Genomic DNA, 27,317 nt, shown 5'->3' on the forward strand with positions numbered 1-27,317 from the left:
TACCGCCAAGAAGGTTAATCAAAACAACCAATAGACAAAATGGCTTTTCCACTTTCCCTCTCAGTATTGAACCCAGATGGTCAACATGACAGCCTCCATGTTTCAAACATTAAATATTTCCTTTAAAGCAGACCTAAATTTGGATTTAAAAAACCAAAACCATGACTTTTGTCAATACCCTACCATTCCCATGTCAATCATAATGTTAGAAAATCCCATTGATACCTTTGTTGTCCATTTTTAGTTGTGAACCCATTCTTTTTTGTGAGCAGGGAAGGGCTGTGGGAGGGGAATAAAAGTAATGGTCTATCTGTAGGCTGGGGAGATTGAGTAAAGTAAATATGTAGCACAAATTAGATTCAATGAGAAAAGTTTCCTTTAATGCATGATCTCATAGATGCATGGGCCCTTCAACGGGTATGGCAAAATGGAGAAAATATTTAAAGAGATCCTCCACCAATAAAAAAAAAGAGGCCTTCCAGGGCCTTTGGAACATAATGATGCAATATTCCCACCAAAACCATATAAGCAGCAATAACAAAGAGCATAGTGTCAGGAACCATGAACCAGGCTGAGACAGAAAGTGCTGTTAAAATCACACCTTTAATGAAATAGAAAATATAACATAGATCAGGAAAGTTGTCAAAACAGAAGCCAGGGGTTGGATGCCAAAGCAGGTTATCAGATGAGCCAGAGTCAGGAAACCAGAAGTCAGAGCAGTCAGGAACCAAAAATCGGGAACAGGACTCAGAAGAGAAGTCATCCAGTCCAAGTTGTACACAGGAACACAGGCAGGAACACACTGGAGATCATAAAACATACAAGGGCAAGGAGGAAATGAGCTAATCTGCTAAAATAGCAAAAAGGGGCTGGCTGTGAGCTGGACTAATGAGGCAGTTAATGGTATCCAGGTGAATCTCTGCGGAGACAACAAGTGGCTGGTAATTAATCGACAGCAGAGCAGCTTCTGAGCACCGAAAGGAAAGAGCTGCTCATTACATAGAAGGAACCCAACCCTGACACATAGATATTACAGACACACAGTTTACAATCTTTTTACTATTTCAAAATATAGACACAGGAATACATTTTTGCTGTTACTATAGTCACGTGGAGCCAAGCAAAATCATGTTCGGCTTACATCTGGGCAAATGTCATGGGCAGCCCAAAAGTCAACCACATTGCATTAAACCCGACCATCCCTGGGCAATCAAGAACTCTCACAGTCAAAATCAGTAAACGGGTTTTGCAATTCAAAAACAAAGCAAAATAATATACTACAAAAGTGACCCGTTTCAAAGACTAAGAGTTAATAACGGAAATAACTTAGGTAAGGGCAGCACACCAATAAGAGAGCTAGGAAATCAAAACAAATCAGGGTAGATTGAAAGAAAGAAATAAGTATAGGATAATGGAGGAAGCAACTATCGAACACTTGGGGTACTGGGCATGATGTGCCGATGTGGGAGTGACCAGCTTGTTCCTCCCTGGTGACAATGCTTCTGTACTGGGGGAAGAGGCTGGGTCACCATACCACCTTGTAATCCAGTGGTGGAACAGATGAAGGAAGGGGTACAACATTACAGAGCTGTCACCCTACAACAGGAAGAGACCTGGGGACAATGGAACTGGTAGGATTGACAGGTATGTCTGACAGCAAACAAAAGGGGAAAGTGGAGATGACTTTACTAAAGGTTTAAGGCTGTGCTAGTAAGCAATTGTGTTCTCTTACAGGGTATAGAAATCTCGAATATGAGAAGGATGAATGAGGAAAGAAAATAGTTATATACACTAATATACACAATTCAGTAGTCAGAAAATCACAGGAGGGAACTTGCAGTCAGCTGATGGGGAGCAAGTTTTCTCTGATGTCTCATTTTCCCCCAACAATCATGGCGACATCCATACCAAGTGGCCAATTTGGATTTACCATTAGCCTCCGTTTTCCTCTGGCTATAGACGGAAGAGTGAAGGATGCGTCTTTTCAGTCCGGCCACACTGAATGCTTGTTTTTTCCATCCTCAGCCATCTCAGGTTTCTACATTATAGCAATATTTTTAAGCTAAGTCAGGAACAGACCTATAAAATGATCCCAATGAAGGGGGAGGGCTTTGGGCTCCTGAGGTTGTATGTCTACTGGCTGCAGTGAAGGAAATCGGACACTGTTGAATGGACGCTGGTCTCTCTGGCTCTCTTTTGGTCACCTCCATCATCTAAGCTGACAGCACAAAGGGCTAGATAGAATTTTTGATTGCCGATTGCCACAGATTGCTTTCTGTCTGACAGCAGCTGCCGACGGGATTGGAGACGTATGTACTTTATGCAATCAATGGCTAAAATTAAAAAAAAAAAATACTGCTTTAGTGTGTTCTCTAGTTTGGATATGAAATGTGGATTTTAAATAAATATACATAACATTTTATAATTGTTTTTGCAAATATACTGTACTTATAAATAGTTTTTTTTAGAGGCATTAAAATGTCTCCACAGTAAACTCATCATGCATCTAAAATAACTAAAATGACTGCAGATTTCTTTTATTGCAACAATATAGTGTCAGCGATGTCAAAAACGTACCTCATGCAGTCCTTCCTCAGAACTGTGGGGAGCACAGTGTGTAACCTACAGTGAAAAAGGAAGAGTGTTTATCAACAGAACTGACCTTTCATTGCTTCCTCTCCAGTCGGTAAATGCATTTAGATGTACACAGGGGCGGACTGACAACTCATGGGGCCCCGGGCAATAGGGGATCATGGGGCCCCTGTGTCCTTGCCCAAACTCAAAAAAGCCTATGAAAAAGGTACCAGGGGCATCTCATGGGGCCTCCTACTGACCCCGGGGCTTCGGGCAGTGACCGAGTTTCCAAATGGTCAGTCCGCCCTGGATGTACAGCATACTCACCGGCCACCTTATTAGGTACACCTGTTCAATTGCTTGGTAACACAAATTGAAGATGACTTGCTGAAGTTCAAACCAAGTATCAGAATGGGGAAGAAAGGGGATTTAAGTGACTTTAATGTGACAAGGTTGTTGGTACCAGAAGGGCTGGTCTGAGTATCTCAAAAACTGCTGATCTACTGGGATTTTCAAGCACAACCATCTCTAGGATTTACAGAGAATGGTCTGAAACAGAGAAAATATCCAGTGGCAGTTGTGTGGAGGAAAATGCCTTGTTGATGTCAGAGGTCAGAGGAGAATGGGCAGACTGGTTCCAGATGATTGAAAGGCAACAGAAACTGATGTCAATTTGGACCAAAATCTCTGAGGAATGTTTCCAACACCTTGTTGTATCTATGCCATGAAGAATTAAGGCAGTTCTGAAGGCAAAAGGGGGTCCAACCCGGTACTAGCAAGGTGGACCTAATAAAGTGGCTGATGAGTGTATGTTGGTGCTCAAAACACCAACACAGGCAAAAGGTCAGCTATTATGTCCAGACATATGATGCAATACTCCATTTTAGCCTACCTCAAGTCAATGTTCTAGTCTGTATGCAGTCTTCTTTCATTATTGAGATTGTTTGGATACAGAAGGTCCATTGGTCTACCTAAAGCAGTATTTAAGAGCCACCTTTACACCAAGAACACACACTACCCCTACACACAAAGGTTCCTTCACCTTCTCTGCAATGTCAAGCAGATGTCTGACTAACTCTAAAGGCTGGGGTAATTGGGCAAATGGAGCATGATCTCAGACGCATACAGCTTATGTTTGAAATCAGCATAAAGCAATACTAAAGGTTCATTTTTTTGTAAAATAACAAACTTGTTATACTGTGTGCAGTGGTTTTGCAAAGAGCAGCCCAGATACTCCTCGTTTTGGGTCCCATGCCAGCGCTCCTAGCTCCTCCTTTCTGCCAGGTGCCCCCTATAGCATGCAGCTTGCTATGGGGACACCTGAGCAGGCGTTTACCTGAGCCGCTGCTCCATGTGTTAATTTGCAGATGGAGCCGCAGATTTGCCCTGCTTCCTCTTTCTCCTCATTGGCTGACTGGCTGTGATTGACAGCAGTGGGAGTCAATGGCTCCCGCTTGCTGTCTCAGCCAATGAGGAGGCAGAAATCCGGGACAGCAGAGGCTATCATGCACATTGCTGGATCGCGATAGGGCTCAGGTAAGTTTTGAGGGGAGTGGGAAGGAAGCTGCACAAAGAAGTTTTTTTAACGCCATGCATAGAATACATGAAGGTAAAAAACCTTGAGCCTTTACAACCACTTTAATATGTATTAGGGGTTACCTGCCGCTAGCCTGCCAGCTCATGTCCCATCTGCTCTGCATGAAGAATTATGGCTTGTTGTGGATGTCCAGGGTGACACCAAGCAACCTATTTAAGGGTCATCTTGACAGTGATTACTGATCTTCAGCAAGTTCCCTGCACTCTTTTATATGATTCTTCATTACTGACCTGGCTTACTCCTAATCATTTCTCTGTAACTTTACTTATAAAGTTTCTGCCCTCAGCTTCACCTCTGATTATGATCTGTCTATGATTTGGTACTGTATAGCCTACTTGTTGCTGCCATTTGCCTCTCTCTCTGTAGCTACTGCTTCTGGCTCAGTCCCACGTCACCCTTCAGGTACCTACTTCCATGAGAGTTCCTACTGCCTGCATGCTGATGTAATCGGTACCCCCTGCTGTCCTGAACCCACTGACAAGTAAGAGTTCGTCCTAAACTTGTGCTGGTGCATTGTGTGGTCCGAACAACTGCTCGCATGGTACTCCTGCCTGCACATCCTGCTGGTCCCTCCCAGTTGGCATCACAGGTCCGAAGTTCTGCAAACAAAATCCTAAGGCACTCATGTTCTTCCTGTACCTCAGCACCACCTGTCTCACTTTCAGGGACACTTGGGCTGGAGAAACAAGTGTGGCTTCCCTCATCATTTCGGTCTCCTGTTAGATAAGTGACAAGGTGCTCCGGAGTTCCATCTGAATTTTTATTTAGGTGCATCTGACCTGCATCCAAACTCCCACTGACCTGGAGGCAACTCAGCCTCCTTCTGACCTGCAGTTGACTTCCCTATGGCCTGCGTTGACCTTCCTCTGACCTGTGGTATATTTTGCCCCATCTATCCTGTAGTTGACCTCATTATGACCTGCAGTAGACTTGAGTTGACTGCCCTCTGACCTGTAGGATAGCTGGCCTCCCCTTGCCCTGCATTTGAGCTACAGTTGACCTATATTGGACCTGCAGTCAACCTCTTTTTGACCTACATTTGACTTCCTTCTGTGCTGCTTCAAGCTGCATTTAAATTCATAACAAATTAATAAAAGCTGTTTTGGTTAAAGAAAGTCCGTATACAGTACATTCTAACTTTAGCATCACGTACATACAGTATTTCAATGTATAATAGTAATTAAAGACATTTTGGATATATATGTAAAAAGAATATGTTATCCTAACATAGTGTGTTATAAGTGTACAGGTTTTCTTGTTATATTCATTTTATAACTATATATATAGTATGTGCATGAGGGTCGTTAGTAATGGTGGCCTCCATATGTCATATGAAGGATCTTCTTCAATAATGAATCTGGATGATGTGATTATAACAAAAATAATAATTATGTGGGGAACTCACGATTTCTCTGAGCCAGCGTGCCATAGATCTCTGAAAAGAGGAAGAGGTCATGAGAATTCATGTTACAGAAACTATTGCTGGAAACCACTAAATGTCTATTTTTCACATCTGAGACAAAATAATTTAACTCCTTGACGCCAACGTTACACAAATATGCGGCCTCACAGAACTGGGCTTTTTTCCATGGGGCCGCATATTTGCACCACACAGCGCACTCCCAGCACAAAGAATGGGGTATCACTGAAAGACCCGAGTCCCGTTCTAACGATCGGGACCTGGATCTCCGAATTCTAGGTCACATGATCGCTGTGATAGCCTCTGATTGGCTATCACAGTGATCAGTCACTGTGAAGCCTGCCCTTGTTTTTTTTTCTCTTTGAATGGAGGAGAGAGATACATTGTCTCTCTCTCTCTCTCTCTCTCTCTCTCTCTCCTTGCATAGAGAAAAAAAAAACCAGATAAACAAAGAAATGATTATTACAAAATAAAATAAACAATATAGAAAAAATACTTAGGTCAAAGTTTGATTTAGTTAGTGTTTGGGTCAAAGGTCAGGATTTTAATTTTTTTGTTTTAAATTGGTATCAGTGTCAGTTAGTGTCAGTGTGTTTTAGGTAAAAAAAAAAACAAAATGCGCACTATTGTTTCTGGGCTGTAGTACAGGTACTAACATCAAATAACATAAACAAATATGGTATCGCTGTGATCATCAAGAGCTGGGACATTCATTTTGGGTTGTTCTTTGGTGGCAGGTTATGGTAGTAACAAAAAATACACAGCTAAATTTAAAAAAAAAAATCTTTTACTATTTTGGGCCAGTTTTCCTTTGATAATAAAAAAAATCAGGGGATATCCATTACCATTTACCACCAAACAAAAGCCCAATTTGTCCTGAAAAAAACGCGGTATAATTCACCTGGATGTACAAAGTAGTTGTGATGATGTGTACAGTTTTACTAACACATGTCAACGTTGTCAAATTTTACTTAGGCTCTAGATTTGTTTTACTCTTAGGCGTGAAGGGGTTAAATAAGGCTTCAAGGAACATCAATTCATAACCTTCCAAATGTTCTCCTGAAACTCTACAAGAGTGCTTTCAGAAAATCCAATTTAGTTCCATCTGTTTTTTATGTAATTGCAGCCAGATTCATCAGGTTTTTCATTGTGCTCATGGTTGGTTTTGCAGCCTTCTGTTACATGTCCTATACAGCCTTTCTTTGAGGCTACAATATGTGGATGAGGCTGTAGTGAGTATGGATGGTGCTGAAACCACTGCACACACAAACTGCATTTCCCTTGACCCAGATTCATGACCATTCAACAGGGGTTCTTCTCTCAGGGCAGCCAGATGCAGGAGATGTCCGCAAGGAAGAAAATTAGAGGCTGGAAACCAAAGGTTTGCTCATCCACATCATATCACGACTCGACTACTGCAACTCCCTCCTCACTGGCCTGCCTCGCCGCTGGCTATCCCCGCTTCAGTCCATCCTGAATACGGCTGCCAGACTCATTCACCTTTCCAACCACTCCGTTTCCGCCACCCCCCTCTGCCAATCCCTCCACTGGCTTCTGATTGCGCAAAGGATCAAATTTAAAATCCTAACACTGACGTACAAAGCCGTCCACCATACTGCCCCAAACTACATCACTGACCTAATATCCAAGTACCGCCCAACACGCACACTCCGCTCCTCACAAGACCTCCTTCTCTCTAGTTCCCTGGTCTCCTCCTCCCATGCCCGCCTCTAGGACTTCTCCAGGGTGTCACCCATCCTCTGGAACTCCCTGCCCCAACCCATCAGATTATCACCTACTCTCCTCTCCTTTAGGCGCACCCTGAAAACCCATCTCTTCAGGGAAGCCTACCCCACCCCCTGCTAACTTGCCGACCTCCTCCACTCTTCCTACCACTCCATCCCCCACAGCTATCTCCTCCTGTACCACTATCTCCTCCCTCCTAGATTGTAAGCTCGAAAGAGCAGGGCCCTCGATCTCCTCATGTTTTGCATTGTATTGGTATTGTTCTGTCACATGTTCTGTCCCCCTTTGTAATGTACAGCGCTGAGCGAACTATTGGCGCTTTATAAATACTGTATAATAATAATAATAATAATCCATCTCCGAGCATGAGTGGGTTCTGGGTGAACTGTATGGAGGCTGCTGCAATCTGGACTAGGAAATTGGGTGACACAAGTGGCAAATCAGGGGACGCAAGAGATTTTCTCCAATGTGTTAACTCATAGTCTGACTCTAATAGGACTTTATTAGGTTCCTTTTCACCCTAAAGTGAACAGTCACCAACCTGAGTATTTTGAACTGACTAAGCTTCATTTTGGGAGAAAACCATTATTAGGTCCTTGTTACAGGCAGCTGAAATTATATGCAGATTCTTGTACATGATTTTAAACCTTTCTATTCCTGAAAATCAAGGTATATCACTTTAAAGGACCAATGCAGGAGACAAAGGGAGGCATGGTTTGATTGTAACTCCAGCTGCCATTACAGCTCAGGATTTTCTATTGAACTATGGATTTCACCAATGAATAATTTTCCGTCATCCTAACTTTTTCTTTTTAGCTATGTAATACATAACAATAGCCACAGCTTATAGGGTCTAGTTATAGAAGATTCACTGGATGAATGTCACATGCATACTCCCAGCTGCCACTAATTCCTACAGCTTATTGCCTAATACAATGATTTCTTATGATTGTCCATAAGCTCCATCTTGCGACCATAATGATTTTTTTTCCTGAAATACCTCAATCAGATAAATACCACATTAGGGCCTATAGATGAAGCTGACAATCTTAAGAAATCAACATATTAAGCAAAATACGGTCACAATTTGTGACAGCTGGGCGAATGGGAGTCATATTCATCCAGCAATTATTTTTTTTACAAATAGACTCCTATGTGGTTCACCTCTGGAAACAAAAAGACACAAGACATTAATTTTTGTATGGTTATGTAGGGACCCCACCTTATTTTGGAGTGTCTCTAGTTTAAGCCAGAGCTTTGTTTACATTTTCTGTGCTTGGTAGGTTTCTCCGAAGCTCCGGACATTATTTCAAAAGTTCTCTCTAGTAGTTAGTGTAAGGGGTAACAATGTATGGGTTATGAGTATTTATCTACCCTAGCCGTTCACTGGGGTTTTGTCCAGTGATGTAAGCCACAGTGATGTAAGCCAAGTAATAAATGTTTGGTGCAAACATTCTAGTAGGGTCTTTCTCTACTGGTCTTTGCCCTACTTAGGGATATGTGTTAAAAGCTCAGGGGACTTCAGATGTCTTGCCAAGGGGTATATCCAATTGGCTGCCTGTATGAAGCAACTTCTGTGATGAAGAGTGTCCAGGAAAGTAGAAACATCTAAGCTGGACAATGCAATAAGATCTCACTGCTCACCAATGAAAGTACCTGTGGCTGTTCAAATAGGATGAGGAGCCTAAGAAATATTTAGAGAAATAGGAAGATCCATTCCCCCTCAACAAACCTGCTCTTGCATTAGTTGAGTCATTTTAGTTGAGTCACAGATCTCATTAGCGTCTCTTCTCATTGAAATCAACTTGGCCGCTCTGCTCTTAAAGGGACAACAATTGCTACTAGAAGATCTAAGCTATCTTACTTTTTTGTTTGTTTTCTTTTTTGGGGGGGGGGGTGAGGGGAGGGAGAAGATATATTCTGTGCCCCTAACCCTATCTCTCAAGAGTTAATTGGATTCTGCCATGAGTAAGAATTGTTTGCCTACCACACAACTTGAAGAGGTCATTCTCAATCACCCCTACAGGAAGAATGATACAACAAAATATTTAGAAATAGTGAAACAGGAAATGTATAAGAAGGCAGGCTCAAATTATTGGTTCGTCATCTTTACATCTTCGACTGACTGCCACAAATTCCACCAAGTACAAAGATTTCTTACTCGGGGATCACAAGCTCAGGGGACTTCAGATGTCTTGCCAAGGGGTATATCCAATTGGCTGCCTGTATGAAGCAACTTCTGTGATGAAGAGTGTCCAGGAAAGTAGAAACATCTAAGCTGGACAATGGAATAAGATCTCACTGCTCACCAATGAAAGTAACTGTGGCTGTTCAAATAGGATGAGGAGCCTAAGAAATATTTAGAGAAATAGGAAGATCCATTCCCCCTCAACAAACCTGCTCTTGCATTAGTTGAGTCATTTTAGTTGAGTCACAGATCTCATTAGCGTCTCTTCTCATTGAAATCAACTTGGCCGCTCTGCTCTTAAAGGGACAACAATTGCTACTAGAAGATCTAAGCTATCTTACTTTTTTGTTTGTTTTCTTTTTTGGGGGGGGGTGAGGGGAGGGAGAAGATATATTCTGTGCCCCTAACCCTATCTCTCAAGAGTTAATTGGATTCTGCCATGAGTAAGAATTGTTTGCCTACCACACAACTTGAAGAGGTCATTCTCAATCACCCCTACAGGAAGAATGATACAACAAAATATTTAGAAATAGTGAAACAGGAAATGTATAAGAAGGCAGGCTCAAATTATTGGTTCGTCATCTTTACATCTTCGACTGACTGCCACAAATTTCACCAAGTACAAAGATTTCTTACTCGGGGATCACAAGCTCAGGGGACTTCAGATGTCTTGCCAAGGGGTATATCCAATTGGCTGCCTGTATGAAGCAACTTCTGTGATGAAGAGTGTCCAGGAAAGTAGAAACATCTAAGCTGGACAATGCAATAAGATCTCACTGCTCACCAATGAAAGTAACTGTGGCTGTTCAAATAGGATGAGGAGCCTAAGAAATATTTAGAGAAATAGGAAGATCCATTCCCCTTCAACAAACCTGCTCTTGCATTAGTTGAGTCATTTTAGTTGAGTCACAGATCTCATTAGTGTCTCTTCTCATTGAAATCAACTTGGCCGCTCTTAAAGGGACAACAATTGCTACTAGAAGATCTAAGCTATCTTACTTTTTTGTTTGTTTTCTTTTTTTTTTGGGGGGGGGGTGAGGGGAGGGAGAAGATATATTCTGTGCCCCTAACCCTATCTCTCAAGAGTTAATTGGATTCTGCCATGAGTAAGAATTGTTTGCCTACCACACAACTTGAAGAGGTCATTCTCAATCACCCCTACAGGAAGAATGATACAACAAAATATTTAGAAATAGTGAAACAGGAAATGTATAAGAAGGCAGGCTCAAATTATTGGTTCGTCATCTTTACATCTTCGACTGACTGCCACAAATTCCACCAAGTACAAAGATTTCTTACTCGGGGATCACAAGCCTCAGATGCACTTGGAAAACCCATGGTCAGGAAAATCAACGTCTTAGGTTCTTCACTTTCATCCAGTATGATACACTTGTAGCCTCAAACTATAGGCAACTTTAAACAACTGCTTTTTAATTTTTATTTTTTTGAATAACAAATATATGTTGCATGGCTTTCTACAGTGCTGAATTCTTACCAGGTAATCACCGTACTGGACTGAGCTCCTGCTTTCTATAAAAAAAAAATAAAGAATGTAAAACAGCAAGAAACAAGGCTGGTATTATACCTAAAACAAAAGAGGTTTGTATCTTGTGATAGCAGAATCTAGCCAATCTTTGGGGGTATTTACTAAAACAAGAGTGCAAAATCTGGTTCAGCTCTGCACAGAAACCTATGATCTTTTAGGTTTTAATGTCAAAGCTTAATTGAACAAGCTGATGCTAGAAGATAATTGGCTACCATGCACAGCTGCACCAGATTCTGAGTGCTCCAGTTTTAGTAACGCTCCCTCTTTGTCTTCACAACACCAAGAACCAAGGTCATTGTGGTCAAAAAAGCTCTAGTACATCCGGATTGCAGGGAAATCACCATGCATGAAAGGCACCAAGAAGTAGAGGGTTTCCAGGAAAGACCACCACAGAAATAATTATCCCATCCTATTTTGACCCCATACAAGCACCATGAGACATGAAAAATGGAAGTTTGAGAAATTGAGAACAATGGAAGATTCCACACATTCTGGGGACATTTTTGGAGATGTCTAGTAATCTCTGATCCCAGACTGATCAGGATATCTCTGCACGATTATTATATTCATGTCAAGATTTTAGGGTAAGTTCAGGGCACCAAGAATGTCGATGGGCAACAAATTGTAAAATTGTAGCTCTGGGTAAGAAACTTGATGAGAGGTAGGGTTTAGAATCTCAAGGAAGTTCTCTTTAACCTTTGGAGTCTTCAGAGCTACCCAGTGCTGTCTGAGGAGCGTAAAAAAAAAAAAAAAAATGAAAGTTCCACAGTCCTAGTATTAGTATTGTATACTATTATATATCATAAAAGTGCTAATGCGCTAATGGATATGCCGCAATCAGCAAAACAAATTAAACATTTTGCAACAGTCTTCTACTTGTGTTCAAATACCACAATAAAATTAAAATAGAAAAACAAATGGACTGTGCATAATTAAAAACATGTGCACATGTCCAACATATTAACTAGTCCCAAAATTAGTGAAACAAATGCATATGCTTGTGCTCAGCTTAATTTTTGTATCTTGATTACTGAATCATCTCCAAAATGTACTCCACTGTGCTCAACAAAAGTGCCCCACATGCACTGACACTCACTCTTATCCAGGGACCATCTATCTCTATAATGGTCCTTCAGGCTTTAGGGACATTCCCAAGGGGCTGGTTGTCTCCAGATCCTCAGCCTGTTACCATCTATCCCTTGGGTGGTTTGTAACGCTTTAAGGGACAATTTTCAAAGAGCCAGTTGTCTCCCCACCTCCACATGTTGCAAAAAAATGTATTACCATATACAAAGGAAAAAGGGGGGACAGAAGGCCACTTACCATCAAGCATAAGATCTCCGATCAGTTGGAGTTTGCTGTTAATGCTTTGTTGATGTGTTTTGTCTTTGCAGCTAACAAGTATCAGATCTCGGGCAAAGTTTGCGATATCTGGCTGGCTCTCCAGGATATCGTGCTTCTCCTTAAAGTCATACTTCTCTAGGTCATCAATCACAACAATGACATTCATCCTACCTTCAGAGATCCAGTAAAAAAACAATGCTTCAATTGGTTTGAAAAATAAAGTGAAATAAACTAACATCAAATAATAAACCCTTAAAGTAGCTCTAAGGGTTTGGCCAATGTCAAGACCTGAAGACTATTGCTGCTGCAAAGCTCTGGCAGGCACCATTCAGGTACATATGATGTGCATGGATCTGGTACTCAAGAACTTAAAGAGCGATTATGGGAAGAAAGCAATAGCATTCAGCGATCTACGTCATTCTGAGTTCTCTGCAATTGCCTGCAGCAAAAATCCAGAGAGCTCCTGTGCTTTGTAACTTCCTCTAAATGATCTGGTTTTGGCAAGGGGCCCATTCTCTAGTATGGTTGATGTGTGTGATAGCACTGGACCACTACAAGTGGGATCTGATGGATCTACTGTAAAGAGATTTTTCCTTCAAAGAAGAAGATATATGGTTGCACTACAGTATATGTGGACCCTGTTCTGTTTGTGGGCTGCTTCCTCTCTGATAGCATCAAAGAAAGCAATCGCCAGGCAGTAAATTCTTACATGCGTATACGCTTGGGATATTCACCTTGGTGGCACAGTGGCTAAATGGTTAGCACTTCCACCTGGCAGTACTAGGGTTGCTGATTCAAATCCCAACCATGGCACCACATGCCTAGAGTTTGTATGTTCTCCCTGTGCCTGCGTGGGTTTTCTCCTGGTACTCCAGTTTCCTCCCACACTCCAAAGACATGTTGGTAGGTTAATTGGATCCTGTCTAAATTGTCCCTAGTATGTGTATGTATGAATGTGAGTTAGGGACTTTAGATTGTATGCCCCTTGAGGGTTAGGGACTGATGTGAATATACAATATATATGTAAAGCGCTGCGTAAATTGATGGCGCTTTATAAGTACCTGAAAATAAAAATAAAATCTTGTTTGAAGGACTTTTTGAAACATTTAGGACTGGAACAGTCAATACTAATGTATTTACAATAGGATGCACTAGGGGACATGTGTTAAGGCTAATGTCTTCTAATGGCACTAAAGAATCGGCTGAGTATAAGTCTTCCTTTAGTTAGCTGTATATGATATTCTTATCCAATAAACCTCTTTAAAAAATTCTTCAAATGAGATGGACTTCTGTACCAGGCACTCCTCGGTACAAATCTAAGAATTACCCAGCATGAAGAAATTAGGAAACATGGGAAGCAACTGTTTATTAAACCCACATTTTCAAGAAAAAATATAATAAAATAAATTTTAGTGCAAAAACACACAATAGAATACCCATTCTTGGTTAACATATAAAAGGTGAGGTTGCATCGAGTATATAAATACCAAACGTTCCATGACTTAAAATTGTGTGCGCCTGCGATATTGCCAAAAACTACAGTGCCCAAAAATCACCATAAGTGACGCTTTAAAATCCTTTACAGCTCATCAGTTTAGAGTTAACTAGGAGCTCTTGTGCTAGATTTATTTTTCTCATTCTGACGTTTGCAGCGATATGTCACACGTCTGGTGCCACCACGGTTTACATACGCGTGCACACCATGGGTTTGTGTTTGCACAGGTATGAGGGGTAATGGGGGCTACAGGAATTTTTTTTTTTCTAATATATTTTATTATAATTATATTTTTTAAACTTTTTTATTTTATATTTGTAGTTGATTACTATCACAAAGGGTTAATAAACCCCTATGTGATAGCATTGGGCAGGTGACAGGTACTCTTTAAGGAAGACATTAGGGGCCTTATAGACCCCAATGTCTCCTTTGCCCTTCACACCATCTAACCAAGCACAGATTGGCTTGGTTAGATGTGTCCCCTGGCTGTACTGGACAGGAAATGGTGCACCTGAAACCAGAAGCGACATCACTTCTGGTTTCAGGGTTTGCATGTGAGACCGAGACATGGATTTGCCTTGGTCTCACAGCCCTCTCTCCCCCCTAGCCGGTGGTTGTGTTCCTGGGTTCTGGTAATAGTGGGAGATCCTGGGAACCATGGGAGGAGGGGGGGCCTTCAGCAGCAGCAGGGGAGGGGGAACTGTGCTTCTGTCTCCAAAACAGTGATCAGCAGCCTTGGAGCTGCCAAATCACTTTCACTTTCAGCCCAGAGTGGCTGAACAAAAAACACATAAGCTGATGGCTGCTACTGCAACCATCAGCTTGTAATAAAAGGTTCACTCTTTGGACTGTCCAAAGAGCTGAACTGGTTCAGATTGTGGAGAAAATACAGGTGAGTGATACTAGCTTCCAATAGATATGCCATGAACTGGATTGGATAAGAACCTTCACAGACAAACTCAACCTAATACAAGGCATTAGCAGGCAGAGATGGAGCCTAGGCAGAACACAATGGCTCAGGAAGTATAGTGAGGATGGGAGAATACAGAAGACAAAAGCTTTATCTTAAGGCTATTTTCTTTTACAATCAAATGTTTGGGAATGTTACATTAACTCTGCAAAAGGCAACAAATCAGAATTGACTGTTCACAAACTTTACAAACATTATGGGGATTATTTGTAACTTTCACGCAAATGCTAAAATATTCTTACATTTTTTTTATAACTAGACCCCTTAGTGCAGTGTTTCTCAACTCCAGTCCTCATGGACCCCCAACAGGTCATGTTTTCAGGATTTCCCTCAGATGAAACAGCTGTGGTAATTACTAAGGCAGTGAAACTGATCAAATCACCTGTGCAAAATAATGGAAATCCTGAAAACATGACCTGTTGGGGGTCCATGAGGACTGGAGTTGAGAAACACTGCCTTAGTGTTACAATCATTTTAGTTTGGAATTTTTATCTACATACCAAAGACCAGGAAGGTATCCCTACGTTTTACCTTTGCACAAGGACATGTGCTTAATCTCATAGTCATAAATGGAGTCTGTCACATTGGTGAGGTTTATTCGTCCTCGATTCTTCGTGTGATATAAGATGGCAAAATCACACTTCTCAACGTCTTCTATGAATTTTGGCCTTTTGCTATTTGATATGATTGAGGAGAATGTTGACTCTACAGAACCTCTAAACATCGGAGACTTCAAGCCCTGAGTGATCCAATGGTAATCTTCAGGGGAGGAGTAAGAGAAGATCCCAACGACTCGTTTCTGAATACCACAGATCTGCATGAACTAATATAATAAAAATGTAATAATGTGAAGACAGTATCTTCCAGAATGAGGTACCATCATCTTGAAGTCCATCACTTAATCTTTGTTATCAATGCTATCTCCTTGGATTCCACTGTAATTCTTCTCACTGCATTATATATGGAACTGGAGACTTTTCTTATTCTAAGACTCTGACTTCACACAGTTTGGAAGAACTAAACTCATGTTTAAAGCCTCCAAAATTCATGTTTATATAAAACTTCCAAACAATCATATTTGATGGACCTAAACTCATGTTTAAAGAGTCTTGAACTCATGTTTAAAGGACCCCAACTCATTTGTAAAGCTTCCTAGTGTACAGGGTTTTCACATTGTCCTCATATACAGGGACAGATTAACTGAAAATGAACCTTCTTTACTGCTCAGAAAGAGTGGCCAGGGACCAGTAGAAGACAGATTCTGTTTTCCTGCTTATGAATTTATGGTGTCTATGGCTAAAACTTCATAGATGATACAAATAGAGTAAACCTGCAGATACTCCCTCGTTTCTCCACATTGAGACCAGAGATCAGCCATTGCTTTGGTGTAAGCCCCCAATGACACAAACTGCCAGACCTCACTGAGAAAAATGGCACATGACTTCTGAACATGGCTATCCACATGGACCCCTCCATGACTCCCATGGTTGATCTTGTAAGCTCTACTCATTTAGTGTGCAGCCCGTGACAAATTGTTCATGTCGCTCTTTCTTTCTATGCACAACTATGACTGGAAGATTACAGTGTATCTAGTTTTTTTGGGGGGGATTGAGTAGAGAGGGTTTAGAACCCCTGTGGTGTTCTTATTGTTGTCTGTACCCCTGTTAGGGAGTTTTGATCTCTCTCTCTGTCCTGGTAACCATTATTACCAAATTTTAGGTTGTTACCAGAATAGGCATAGAGAGGAAACCTCCCAGTGGGGACACTAGTTCTGGTGGTAACCAGGGATTTTTTCACTTTGGGGGAATATCCTTTCACTTCCTGTTTTGGCTATGGGGCAGGAAATTAAGAGAAATCTCCCCAAAGGGACACGCATGGCAAAAAAAACCTGACAGGGGTTATAAGCCTCCTTTACTCAAAGTTTTGTCTTTAGCTCTGAATTTGAGTAGTATGGAAGTTTTAACTCCACCAGCAGAAATGTAGCATCCAGTTTGTATTTATTTGGAGTGAATTGGTTTTATACACCTACATCTGAAAAATCAATGCTACATATATCTCATTTTATATATATATTTTCCCATCATTAGATTTTACATTTCAGATTGCACTTACCCGAGAAAAACAGAATGTGATTGTGAAACCCAAAACAGCAAATGGGAAAAGAGCTACAAACAACTGAAAAGAGAGAAAGAATGATCAGAGGATCCTTGTGATAGTGCACACCGCCTATACAGGTAATATTTCCATTGTGTTCTCTTAGTTCTACGTGTATCTCCTTTATAAAGTAAGATTGTCTTACCTGTGACAGAACATACTTGATGCAAGGAGTCTTCTGTTGCAAAACAAAAGGAACAAAGATTTACTAATATAATAGCGGTACAAATAATAAAATGTTGAACTATCTATATCAGTGGTCTCCAAACTATTGCCCAGGGGCCAGATGTGGCCCTTTGTCTTCCTTTAGCCGGCCCTTGGGGCACTATTTCTTCTACTGATAGGAATGGTGCGGCACCATTTCTCCCATTTACACCAGTGATGAGACAAAGTTCCCCCAACTGATATCAACAATGGGGCACGATTCCTCCAACTAAAAACAATCATGGGGCATTGTTTACTCTGACTGATGTTGGGACATTTTCTACTCCTATTGGCCACAGTCCACCCCCCCAAAGTCTAAACAACAGCAAACTGGCCTTTGTTTGGAAAGTTTGGAGACCCCTGCTATATATATCTCCAAATGTCAAATGATATGGTAATGGGTTGCTAGGCACAGATTTTCACAGGTTATCAAAATGTAGACAAAGTCATTCCGTGTGTCCAACTGGCCTATATTCAGCAGCTTATCACAAAGACAGGGATACCCCCAAAGAGGACATTCACCCAAGTTGAGAAATCCAAGTGTAATGGGTCAGAGAGAGCTCCAAATGAACAATAATAGGGAGGCCAAAGACAAAAAAGTGACTAAAAGTTAAATGGAGAAAAGCAAAACTTGCCCTTAGGGATTAAGTTCCACCCTAAATACTGGCCTTACTGACTATAACATTGGCAACAATTTCCAATTTTATCTGCCAGGCCTGGTATGTAAACAGTGTAATTGACCAAAGAGAGTGCCAAATAAAAAATCATTTGGAGTCCAAAGTCTTTATTGTCCAACTGGTTACAACAAGCAGGTCAAAAGATAGCCAACACGTTTTGGGAGCCACACAATCTCCCTTCATCAGTGCTGGGAGAGATGGCAGAATGTTAAATGGAGCCAAAATATTTCCAAGCAGACTCCAAGCATGGCCCCTTGCTAATTGTACTGTGAATACCAGCACTGACTGTTGTCTATAACATCCACTGCTTGCAGGTCAGTCTGCTCAGGAATACTTCTGAGTATATTTGATATTCTGCTATCTGAACCAGCCCTGATGAAGGGGGATTATTAACACGTGTTTTGACTTGCTTATTGTAAGCAGAAGGACAATAAGAATAAAGTGAATTTTCATCTGGCATTCTCTTTCACTCTCACCTGGCACTGGTCCATTACATTATTTACTGTATATAACTGGCCTGGCAGATAAAAGTGGGATTTGTTTCCAACATTATTAATAGTCCATAGGGCAGGTATTTAAAGTGGAATTTCACCCCTAAGTGGAAGCTCCACTTTTCTGCTTCCTCCCATCCTCCTATTAAACTTTTGGGCACTTTATTGGGGGGTAATGGGTACCTGATTTTGACAGTTACCCACTTCCACTTCTGCTCTGACTGCCTAGATGATTCAAGCAGAAGTTCATCCCTAACCCTCTCAGGAATTGCAAGGCTGACAGTTACATGCATGACTTCCAAAGGCAAAGGCATGATGGGACTTGTAGTTTTGCAACAGCTGGAGGGACGCCAGTTTGACACCCCTGATCTAGACAGTCCAAGCAGAAGTTCGCCCCTCCCCTCCTCTGCCAGCAGCCTCTTGGGACATATCACAGGTCCCAGAAAGCTCAGAAACCATTCACAAGGACCAGTGTGGCTCAACGTCATTTCCGGCGTGGCGGCCATATTTGAAACCCCTATATCTAATACCCATGCAAGGCAGGCATAGCATGAGGTGAAGGAGCCATATGTTAACATGAAAGATGAACCATCATGTGAGTAGTTATCTCTGTGTATAGTCGATTTAATAAATGCGGTTTTACACTATGAGAGTCTTCTGTTTATGCATGAACCGGAGAGGAAGTTGGCTATAGAGTATACAGCGCTGGGGAGGACCCTGTGATACACCTGAGTGGTGTCTGTCACTTAAGGCGAGTTGCCCCTGTAGGTTCTTTGTAAGGAGGAACCGGAGAGGAAGCTGGTTATAGAGTATACATCGCTGGGGAGGATCCTGTGATACACCAGAGTGGTGTCTGTTCCCTAAAGTGAGTTGACCCTGCAGGGTCTATGTAAGGAGGTGAGGGGCCATTGCAGCTATTTTTGGATATACACAGTGTGGACACTTGATATCACCTGCATGAAGATTGTGTATTAGACACACTATATGTATATGGACATGTTCACATAGAGTGGAGATTTTTATTAGAGTATTTTGTGATATATAGTTTGTTTGGTCACTTGGTCACTTTAAATACTCCCTTTTTAGGGAATACACGGATTGTACATTATTGATTATAATTGATCACTTGGTCACTTTGATTATTCCCGGAGGGAATACACGTGTTACACTTTATTTAATACTGTATTTGCACTGTCGCACTTTTATATGATATATATTGATTTGGTATTTATTTATTTATATATATGTATTTTTGTTTTAGTGTTTAGCGCTGCACTATTTATTTATTTTTTTGACTCACATTGGTAGGAGGTTAGGTGTCAGCAGCTATAGGGATAGGGCCTCATTCTGAGCGCAGGAAGTTGTTTCATAATTTATTATCGATCTCTTGTATGGCTTTCAATGAGGCAGCTGAAAATTGCTTCTCCTCCTCTCCCTCCTGTGGATTTCAGCTGCTTCATTGAAAGCCACACAGGGATCGGTGCTTGTCATGTTCAAAGCTGCCTACTGTACAGGGATTTTATATTGTTCTCATATACTGGGACAGTTAACTTAAAATGAACCTTCTTTACTGCTCAGAAAGAGTGGCCAGGGACCAGTAGAAGACAGATTCTGTTTTCCTGCTTATGAATGTATGGTGTCTAAAACTTCATAGGTGATACAATTAGAGTAAACCCGCAGATACTAACTCGTCCCTCCACATTGAGGCCAGCGGTCTATGCCATAGCTTTGGTGTCAGCCCCCAATGACACAAACTGCCAGACCTCACTGAGAATAATGGCACATGACTTCTGAACATGGCTACCCACATGGACCCCTCCATGACGTCTATGGTTGATCTTGTAAGCTCTACTCATTTTGTGTGCAGCTCCTGACAAACTGTTCATGTCAATCTTTCCTTCTATGCACAACTATGACTGGAAGATTAAAGTGTATTTAGTTTTTTTTTTTTTAATTGAGTAGAGGGGGTTTAGAACCTCTGTGGTGTTTTTATTGTTCTCTGTACCCCTGTTAGGGAGTTTTGCCCTCTCTATCTGTCCTGGTAACCATTATTACCAAATTTTAGGTTGTTACCAGAATAGGCATAGAGAGGAAATCTGCTGATGGGGACACTAGTTTTGGTGACAACCAGGGATTTTTTCACTTTAGGGGAATATCCTTTTGCTTCTTGTTTTGGCTATGGGGCTTTCTAAGAGAAATATCCACAAAGGGACACGGCTGGCAAAAAGGAAGAAAAAAAGACTTGACGGGTTATAAGTCTCCCTTAACCAAAGTTTTAGCTCTAAATTTGAGTAGCATGGAAGGATTAACTCCACCAGCAGAAATTTAGCATCCAGTTTGTATATATTTGGGGTAAATTGGTTTTATACAACTACATCTGAAAAATCAATGTGATTTTTTTTTTATATATTGTCCCATTATTAGACTTTACATTTCAGATTGATGTCACTTACTCGAAAACAGCAGAATTTGATTATGAATTCCAAAGCAAATAGGAAAAGAGCTGCAAACACCTGAAAAGATAGAAAGAATGATCAGAGGATCCTTGTGATAGTGCACACCGCCTATACAGGTAATATTTCCATTGTGTTCTCTTAGTTCTACGAGTATCTCCTTTATAAAGTAAGATTGTCTAACCAGTAAGACAGCATACTCGATGGAATAGGTCTCCTGTTGCTAAACAAAAGGAACAAACATTTACTAATATAATAGCGGTACAAATAATAAAAGTTGAACTCTCTGTATCAGTGGTCTCCAAACTGTGCCCGGGGGCCAGATGTGGCCCTTTGTCTTCCTTTAGCTGGCCCTTGGGGCACTATACCTTCTACTCACAGGAATGGTGCGGCACCATTTCTCCCATTTACACCAGTGATGGGGCAAAGTTCCCCCAACTGATGTCAACACGATTCCTCCAACTAAAAACAATCATGGGGCATTGTTTACTCTCACTGATGTTGGGACATTTTCTACTCCCATTGGCCACAGTTTAGTCCCCCCCTTCCCCCCTAAAGTCTAAACAACAGCAAACTGGCCATGTGTTTGAAAAGTTTGGAGAAACCTGCTATACATATCTCCAAATGATATGGTAAGGATTGCTAGGCACAGATTTTCACAGGTTATCATAATGTAGACAAAGTCATTACCTGAGTTTAACGGGCCTGTATTCAGCAGCACATCACAAAGACAGGGATACCCCCAAAGAGGACATTCACCCAAGTTGAGAAATCCAAGTGTAATGGGTCAGAGAGAGCTCCAAATAAAAAAATAATTGGGAGTCCAAAGACATAAAAGTGCTCAAAAGTTAAAGGGAGAAAAGCAGAACATTGCCCTTAGGGATGAAGTTCCACTCTAAATACTGGCCTTACTGACTATTAATAACATTGGCAACAAATCCCAATTTTATCTTCCAGGCCTGGTATGTAGAGTGTAGTTGACCACAGAGAGTGCCACATGAAAAATCATTTGGAGTCCAAAGTCTTTAATGTCCAATTGGTTACAACAAGCAGGTCAAAAGACAGCCAACACATTTTGGGAGACACACAATCTCCCTTCATCAGTGCTGGGAGAGATGGCAGAATGTTAAATGAACTCAAAATATTTCCAGGCAGAGTCCAAACAGGGCCCCTGGCTAACTGTACTGTGAATACCAGCACTGACTGTTGTCTATAACATCCACTGCTTGCAGGTCAGTCTGCTCAGGAATACTTTTGAGTATATTTGACAATCTGCCATCTGAACCAGCCCTGATGAAGGGGAATTGTGTGGACCATGAAACGTGTTGCAAGTCTTTTGACTTGCTTGTTGTAAGCAGTTGGACAATAAGATTAAAGTGATTTTTCATCTGGCACTCTCTTTCACTCTCACCTGGCACTGGTCCATTACACTCTTTTTATAACCAGCCTGGCAGATAAAAATGGGACTTGTTTCCAATGTTATTAATAGTGCATAAGGCAGGTATTTAAAGTGGAACTTCACCCCTAAGCGAAAGTTCCGCTTTGCTGTCTACACCCATCCTCCTCTTAAACTTTTGGGCCCTTTTTGTGGGGGGGTAGTGGGTACCTGGTTTTGACAAGTGCCCACTTCCACTTCTGCTCTGACCGCCTAGACGGACCAAACAGAAGTTCGCCCCCCCCCCTCCCCGCCAGCAGCCTCTTGGGACACATCACAGGTCCTGGAAAGCTGGGGAACCATTCATAAGGACCAACGTGGCTCATGCATGCACACTGGGGAGCTAGCTTTGCAGCCGCATGGAGTCATAGCTGGATTGTCACAGCATGGCAGTACCAAAGACTGAAGAAAAACCACTTCATGTAGAGACTGTGCTGAATCTCTGGACAGGTAGGTGTCATTTTATAAAAGTCAGAAGCTACAGTATTTGTAGCTGCTGACTTTAATTTTTTTTGGGGGGGGCTGAATAAGCTCTTTAAGTGGTCCATGGTTGGTCAATGGTCATCCCTTCATGTCTCGGGCACAGAAACTAAGGACAGGAAATAGGGAACATTATGGGGATGCAGTCAGCAATAAAAACAGACCTGTACCCAGCTGAAAGGGTTTTTTTTTTAATTTTTGATGGAGTGGAGAGGGTTTAGAACTCCCATTAGGCTTTTGCTGCTCACCAGAACACTGTTAGAGAAATGACCCAATGGGGTTTATTTACTAAAGCTGGAGAGTCCAAAATCAGACTCCCTTCTGCATAGAAACCAATCAGCTTCTAACCTCAGCTTGTTCAATGAAGTTTTGGCAATGAAACCTGGAAGCTGATTGGTTTCAATGCAGAAGTGAGTCTGATTTTGCACTCTCCAGCTTTAGTAAATAAACCCCAATATGTCCTGTCCTGATGACAACAATTTCTCCAGACAGGGGGTGAGGAGAGCTCTCCCACAGCACCAGACAGAAATAAAAATCTAGGAAGTGAAAGTTGCATAAAGAGAGCCAAACCTAAGTCTGAGAAAGCTTTACTTATTCTTCAGAATAATTAATACAAGTTAATAAGTGCAGAAGAGTGTATATGTTGCTGAATTTAACTTGGACACTTAATGACATCAGTTTTTTTATCAATTCAATTAACTTGCTTAGTCCTTTAGAATATACATTTAACTTTCAAATACTAATGAAGGAGGATTGGTCAAGCCCCCAGAATGTATCGTCTGTTGCATTCAATCATCTGATGAATAATTAAAGGTTTTTTAGACTCATTTTGGTATTATGCTCTTTGTGCAACTTCTTATTTCTGGGATTATCACCATAGGGACCCCATTTAGGGCCTCACCAAGACCATTGTGCCTTCCAATATTGAACGGGTTGACCATTGACAATGAAATAATTCCAAATATGTATATTTTTACATACAGTAGGTACAGTACAGTACATTGCTCAGCTTGGACTATTGTAACTATATATGTGCCCAGGGGCGGACTGACAACTCATGGGGCCCCCGGGCAATAGGGGATCATGGGGCCCATGTCCTTGCCCAAACTCAAAAAAGCCTATGAAAAAGGTACCAGGGGCATCTCATGGGGCCCCCTACTGACCCCGGGCCCTCGGGCAGTGCCCAAGTTTCCAAATGGTCAGTCCGCCACTGTATGTGCCATAACTGTGTAATCCCTCTAGAACAGTGGTTCTCAACCTTTCTAATGCCGCGACCCCTTAATACAGTTCCTCATGTTGTGGTGACCCCCAACCATAAAATTATTTTCGTTGCTACTTCATAACTGTAATTTTGCAGTGGGAGGAGTAGTACCATGTCATTGGTGTCAGTGGAAGGAGTAGTGCCCCATCACTGATGTCAGTGGGATGAATAGTGCCCCATCGTTGGTATCAGTGGGAGGAATAGTGCCCCATCACTGATGTCAGTGGGATGAATAGTGCCCCATCATTGGTATCAGTGGGAGGAATAGTGCCCCATCGTTGGTATCAGTGGGAGGAATAGTGCCCCATCACTGATGTCAGTGGGATGCATAGTGCCCCATCGTTGGTATCAGTGGGAGGAATAGTGCCCCATCACTGATGTCAGTGGGATGAATAGTGCCCCATCACTGGTGTCAGCGGGAGGAATAGTGCCCCATCACTGGTGTCAGTGGGAGGAATAGTGCCCCATCATTGGTGTCAGTGGGAGGAATAGTGCCCCATCGTTGGTGTCAGTGGGAGGAATAGTGCCCCATCGTTGGTGTCAGTGGGAGGAATAGTGCCCCATCGTTGGTATCAGTGGGGGGAGGAATAGTGCCCCATCGTTGGTATCAGTGGGGGGAGGAATAGTGCCCCATCGTTGGTGTCAGTGGGGGGAGGAATAGTGCCCCATCGTTGGTGTCAGTGGGGGGAGGAATAGTGCCCCATCGTTGGTGTCAGTGGGGGGAGGAATAGTGCCCCATCGTTGGTGTCAGTGGGGGGAGGAATAGTGCCCCATCGTTGGTGTCAGTGGGGGGAGGAATAGTGCCACATCGTTGGTGTCAGTGGGGGGAGGAATAGTGCCCCATCGTTGGTGTCAGTTGGGGGAGGAATAGTGCCCCATCGTTGGTGTCAGTGGGGGGAGGAATAGTGCCCCATCGTTGGTGTCAGTGGGGGGAGGAATAGTGCCCCATCATTGGTGTCAGTGGGGGGAGGAATAGTGCCCCATCGTTGGTATTAGTGACACAAATGATGGGGCACTATTCCTCCCACTGACACCAATGATACTTACTTTGCTGACCCCTGCTCCAGCCTGGGCTCGCTCTCTCACTTACCTGTCAGCTGTCTTCCTTCTCTGGCCGCTCTCCTCTTCACTCGCTCCGGCAGCTCCCTCGATCTTCTTTGATGGACCCGCGCTGCCGCTCGGCTCCTCCTCTCCAAGCTCCACCTCCTCGCCGGTGATTGGCCGCCTGTGTGCCTCTCCTGAGCTACAGTTCCGGTGGCCAATCAGCGGCGAGGAGGCGGAGCTGCTGAGCGATCCTGGAGGTGTGGCCAGGTGACAGGAGCAGCGTATCATCCCTCCCACACATCGCCTGAGACGGAGGAGCGGTGTCTCGGTTCCTAAGACCATCGGAAATATGTGTTTTCCGATGGTCTTAGGCGACCCCTGGGAAATGGTCGTTCGACCCCCAAAGGGGTCGCGACCCCCAGGTTGAGAACCGCTGCTCTAGAAGATGGAAATCTCTCAGTAGACACAACTACTACATTGTACTCCAGTGATCTCCACTAGCTTCCGGGTCGTGGGCTGAGTAGCTGCCCTGTTGCATTGTGGACATAGGAGGTTGGGGTGGAAGAAAGGGAGGTGTGGAAAGAAGGAAGGAAGGAAGGGAGAGGTGGAAGGAAGGGATTAAGGGAGGGGTGGAAGGAAGGAGAAGGAAGGGAAAAAAGGGTGGGAGGGGTGCAAAGGGAAGGAAGGAAGGAAGGAAGGAAGGAAGGAAGGAAGGAAGGAAGGAAGGAAGGAAGGGGTGGAAACAAGCGAGGGAGGGGTGGAAGGAGGGGTGAAAAGAAGGTAGGGAGGGGTGGAAGGAAGATAGGGAGGGCTGGAAGGAAATGTGGAAAGGGATGGAGGGGTGAATGAAGGAAGGGAGGGAAGGAAGGAAGGAAGGAAGGAAGGGAGGGGTAGATGGAAGGAAGGGAGGGGTGGGTGGAAGGAAGGGAGGGATGGAAGTAGGGCTGAGTAGCTGCCCTTTTGCATTGTGAACATAGGAGGTTGGCTGATCAGCATGGACACCAATTAGAGAATATTTAGCATTTTCACAGTGAATGTAAAATGTCCTCTGATTGGACAAGGTGGGGATTTTGATGTCGTTGTCCCTCCACCATGTCAAATCAGAGAACAGATTAAAATGCAACATCTTCAGTGGCCACTTCATCAGTAAAGGTGTACGGGATATGTGAGCATTTCTTCAGCCCAGAGTATACTGCACAGATCCAAACCATCAAAGTGTACACTTTTTTCTAACAAAGTGGCCAAAAAGAGCCACAAAATATGTTGATGGTTTGTTTTACCTGTTCTTTGAATAGTAAATTTTAACCTTACTGAAGAATCTACTTGGAAGCACCTTTTTATTTAATGGCATCTCCACTGACCACATATTGGTTCCATATTTGGGCCTCATTCCTTCTACCATCGTTCACCAGAACCTGATCACAGCCTTGCCCAGTGCAGGGATCTCTGGAAAACCCTGAGTAGCATCAAACGTGACCTTCCATTATTCTGTGTGGGAACAGATGCTCTCCATATGTGTTAAATTTGGTTGCTTGACCCCAAGATGGGTATCCAGCAGTCTTATGAATGATTACCTCACTTTTTTGCTATACTTTCTATACATGTATTACTGAACATCATTCTTATGGCTTGTTCACATGAGCGGCCAGGGGGGGCAGTAAAACTATGGCTCTGACTGCATGCCTTAACGCTGACATGTAACTGCTAAGGACTGTACACGTGGCACAGCCAAAGAAGAAGCACAGGATCACAGCCAAACAAACAAAACGTAAACATCATCACATATTCTGCAGAAATTGCCACCAGCAAACACAACCCATGTAAGTCTATGGACCACCCAGTACCCAACGCACATCCTCCTGCAATACACAACTGAGGTGCAGTGGAGCAATATTTGCAGAGTTAAAGGGGTTCTAAAGGCTGAAGATTTTTTCTACATGCATTATCTGCCCCCAGCCCAACCTTACACTTACCTCAGCCAAATCTCGACTGACCATTGTGCACAAAAGTAGCGGTTCTCTCAACTAGGGTTTTAGAACGTTATACCATATACAGTCATACCCGTCCACCAGTCCGATCAGGATGAATCCACTAGAAGGACCCAGAGTGTGTCAGTCCTCACTGTGCCTGCTCCCTCTTGGTTTTGTCTTCAATTCCGAGAACAGGAAAGGAGTAAAAATGAAAATGAAAGTAATAAACAATATAAACAGGAATTACAGGAAAGTCATCATAGCAGAA

General features: G+C 42.6%; 1 protein-coding gene across 1 annotated transcript; it reads right to left on the bottom strand.

Moving 5' to 3' along the window:
* Nucleotides 1–584: 584 nt before the first annotated feature.
* Nucleotides 585–27,317, bottom strand: LOC149452005 (uncharacterized). Its single transcript, XM_089689946.1, has 10 exons — nt 27,053–27,317; nt 20,860–20,919; nt 17,180–17,212; nt 16,993–17,055; nt 15,412–15,703; nt 12,395–12,586; nt 11,021–11,055; nt 5,577–5,606; nt 2,578–2,622; nt 585–2,333 (listed from the first exon to the last, which is right to left on the bottom strand). The coding sequence occupies exons 1-10, from the start codon at nt 27,074–27,076 to the stop codon at nt 2,319–2,321; spliced, it is 789 nt and encodes a 262-aa protein (XP_089546072.1). The 5' UTR covers nt 27,077–27,317; the 3' UTR covers nt 585–2,318.

Source organism: Staurois parvus, unplaced genomic scaffold (genome assembly GCF_062004578.1).
Source record: "Staurois parvus isolate SC_StPar_1 unplaced genomic scaffold, SC_StPar_1.0 ptg000503l, whole genome shotgun sequence".
Classification (NCBI taxonomy): Eukaryota; Metazoa; Chordata; class Amphibia; order Anura; family Ranidae; genus Staurois; species Staurois parvus.

Excerpts from the sequence above, each read along its gene's own strand:
- LOC149452005 (XM_089689946.1), bottom strand. The coding sequence starts at position 27,076 with ATGGTCAGTCGAGATTTGGCTGAG. Across the intron at positions 11,056-12,394 it reads CGGAGATCTTATGCTTGATG|AAAGCAGGAGCTCAGTCCAG; the intron begins GTAAGTGGCCTT and ends TTTTTTTTATAG. Across the intron at positions 2,623-5,576 it reads CACGCTGGCTCAGAGAAATC|GTTACACACTGTGCTCCCCA; the intron begins GTGAGTTCCCCA and ends TTTTCACTGTAG.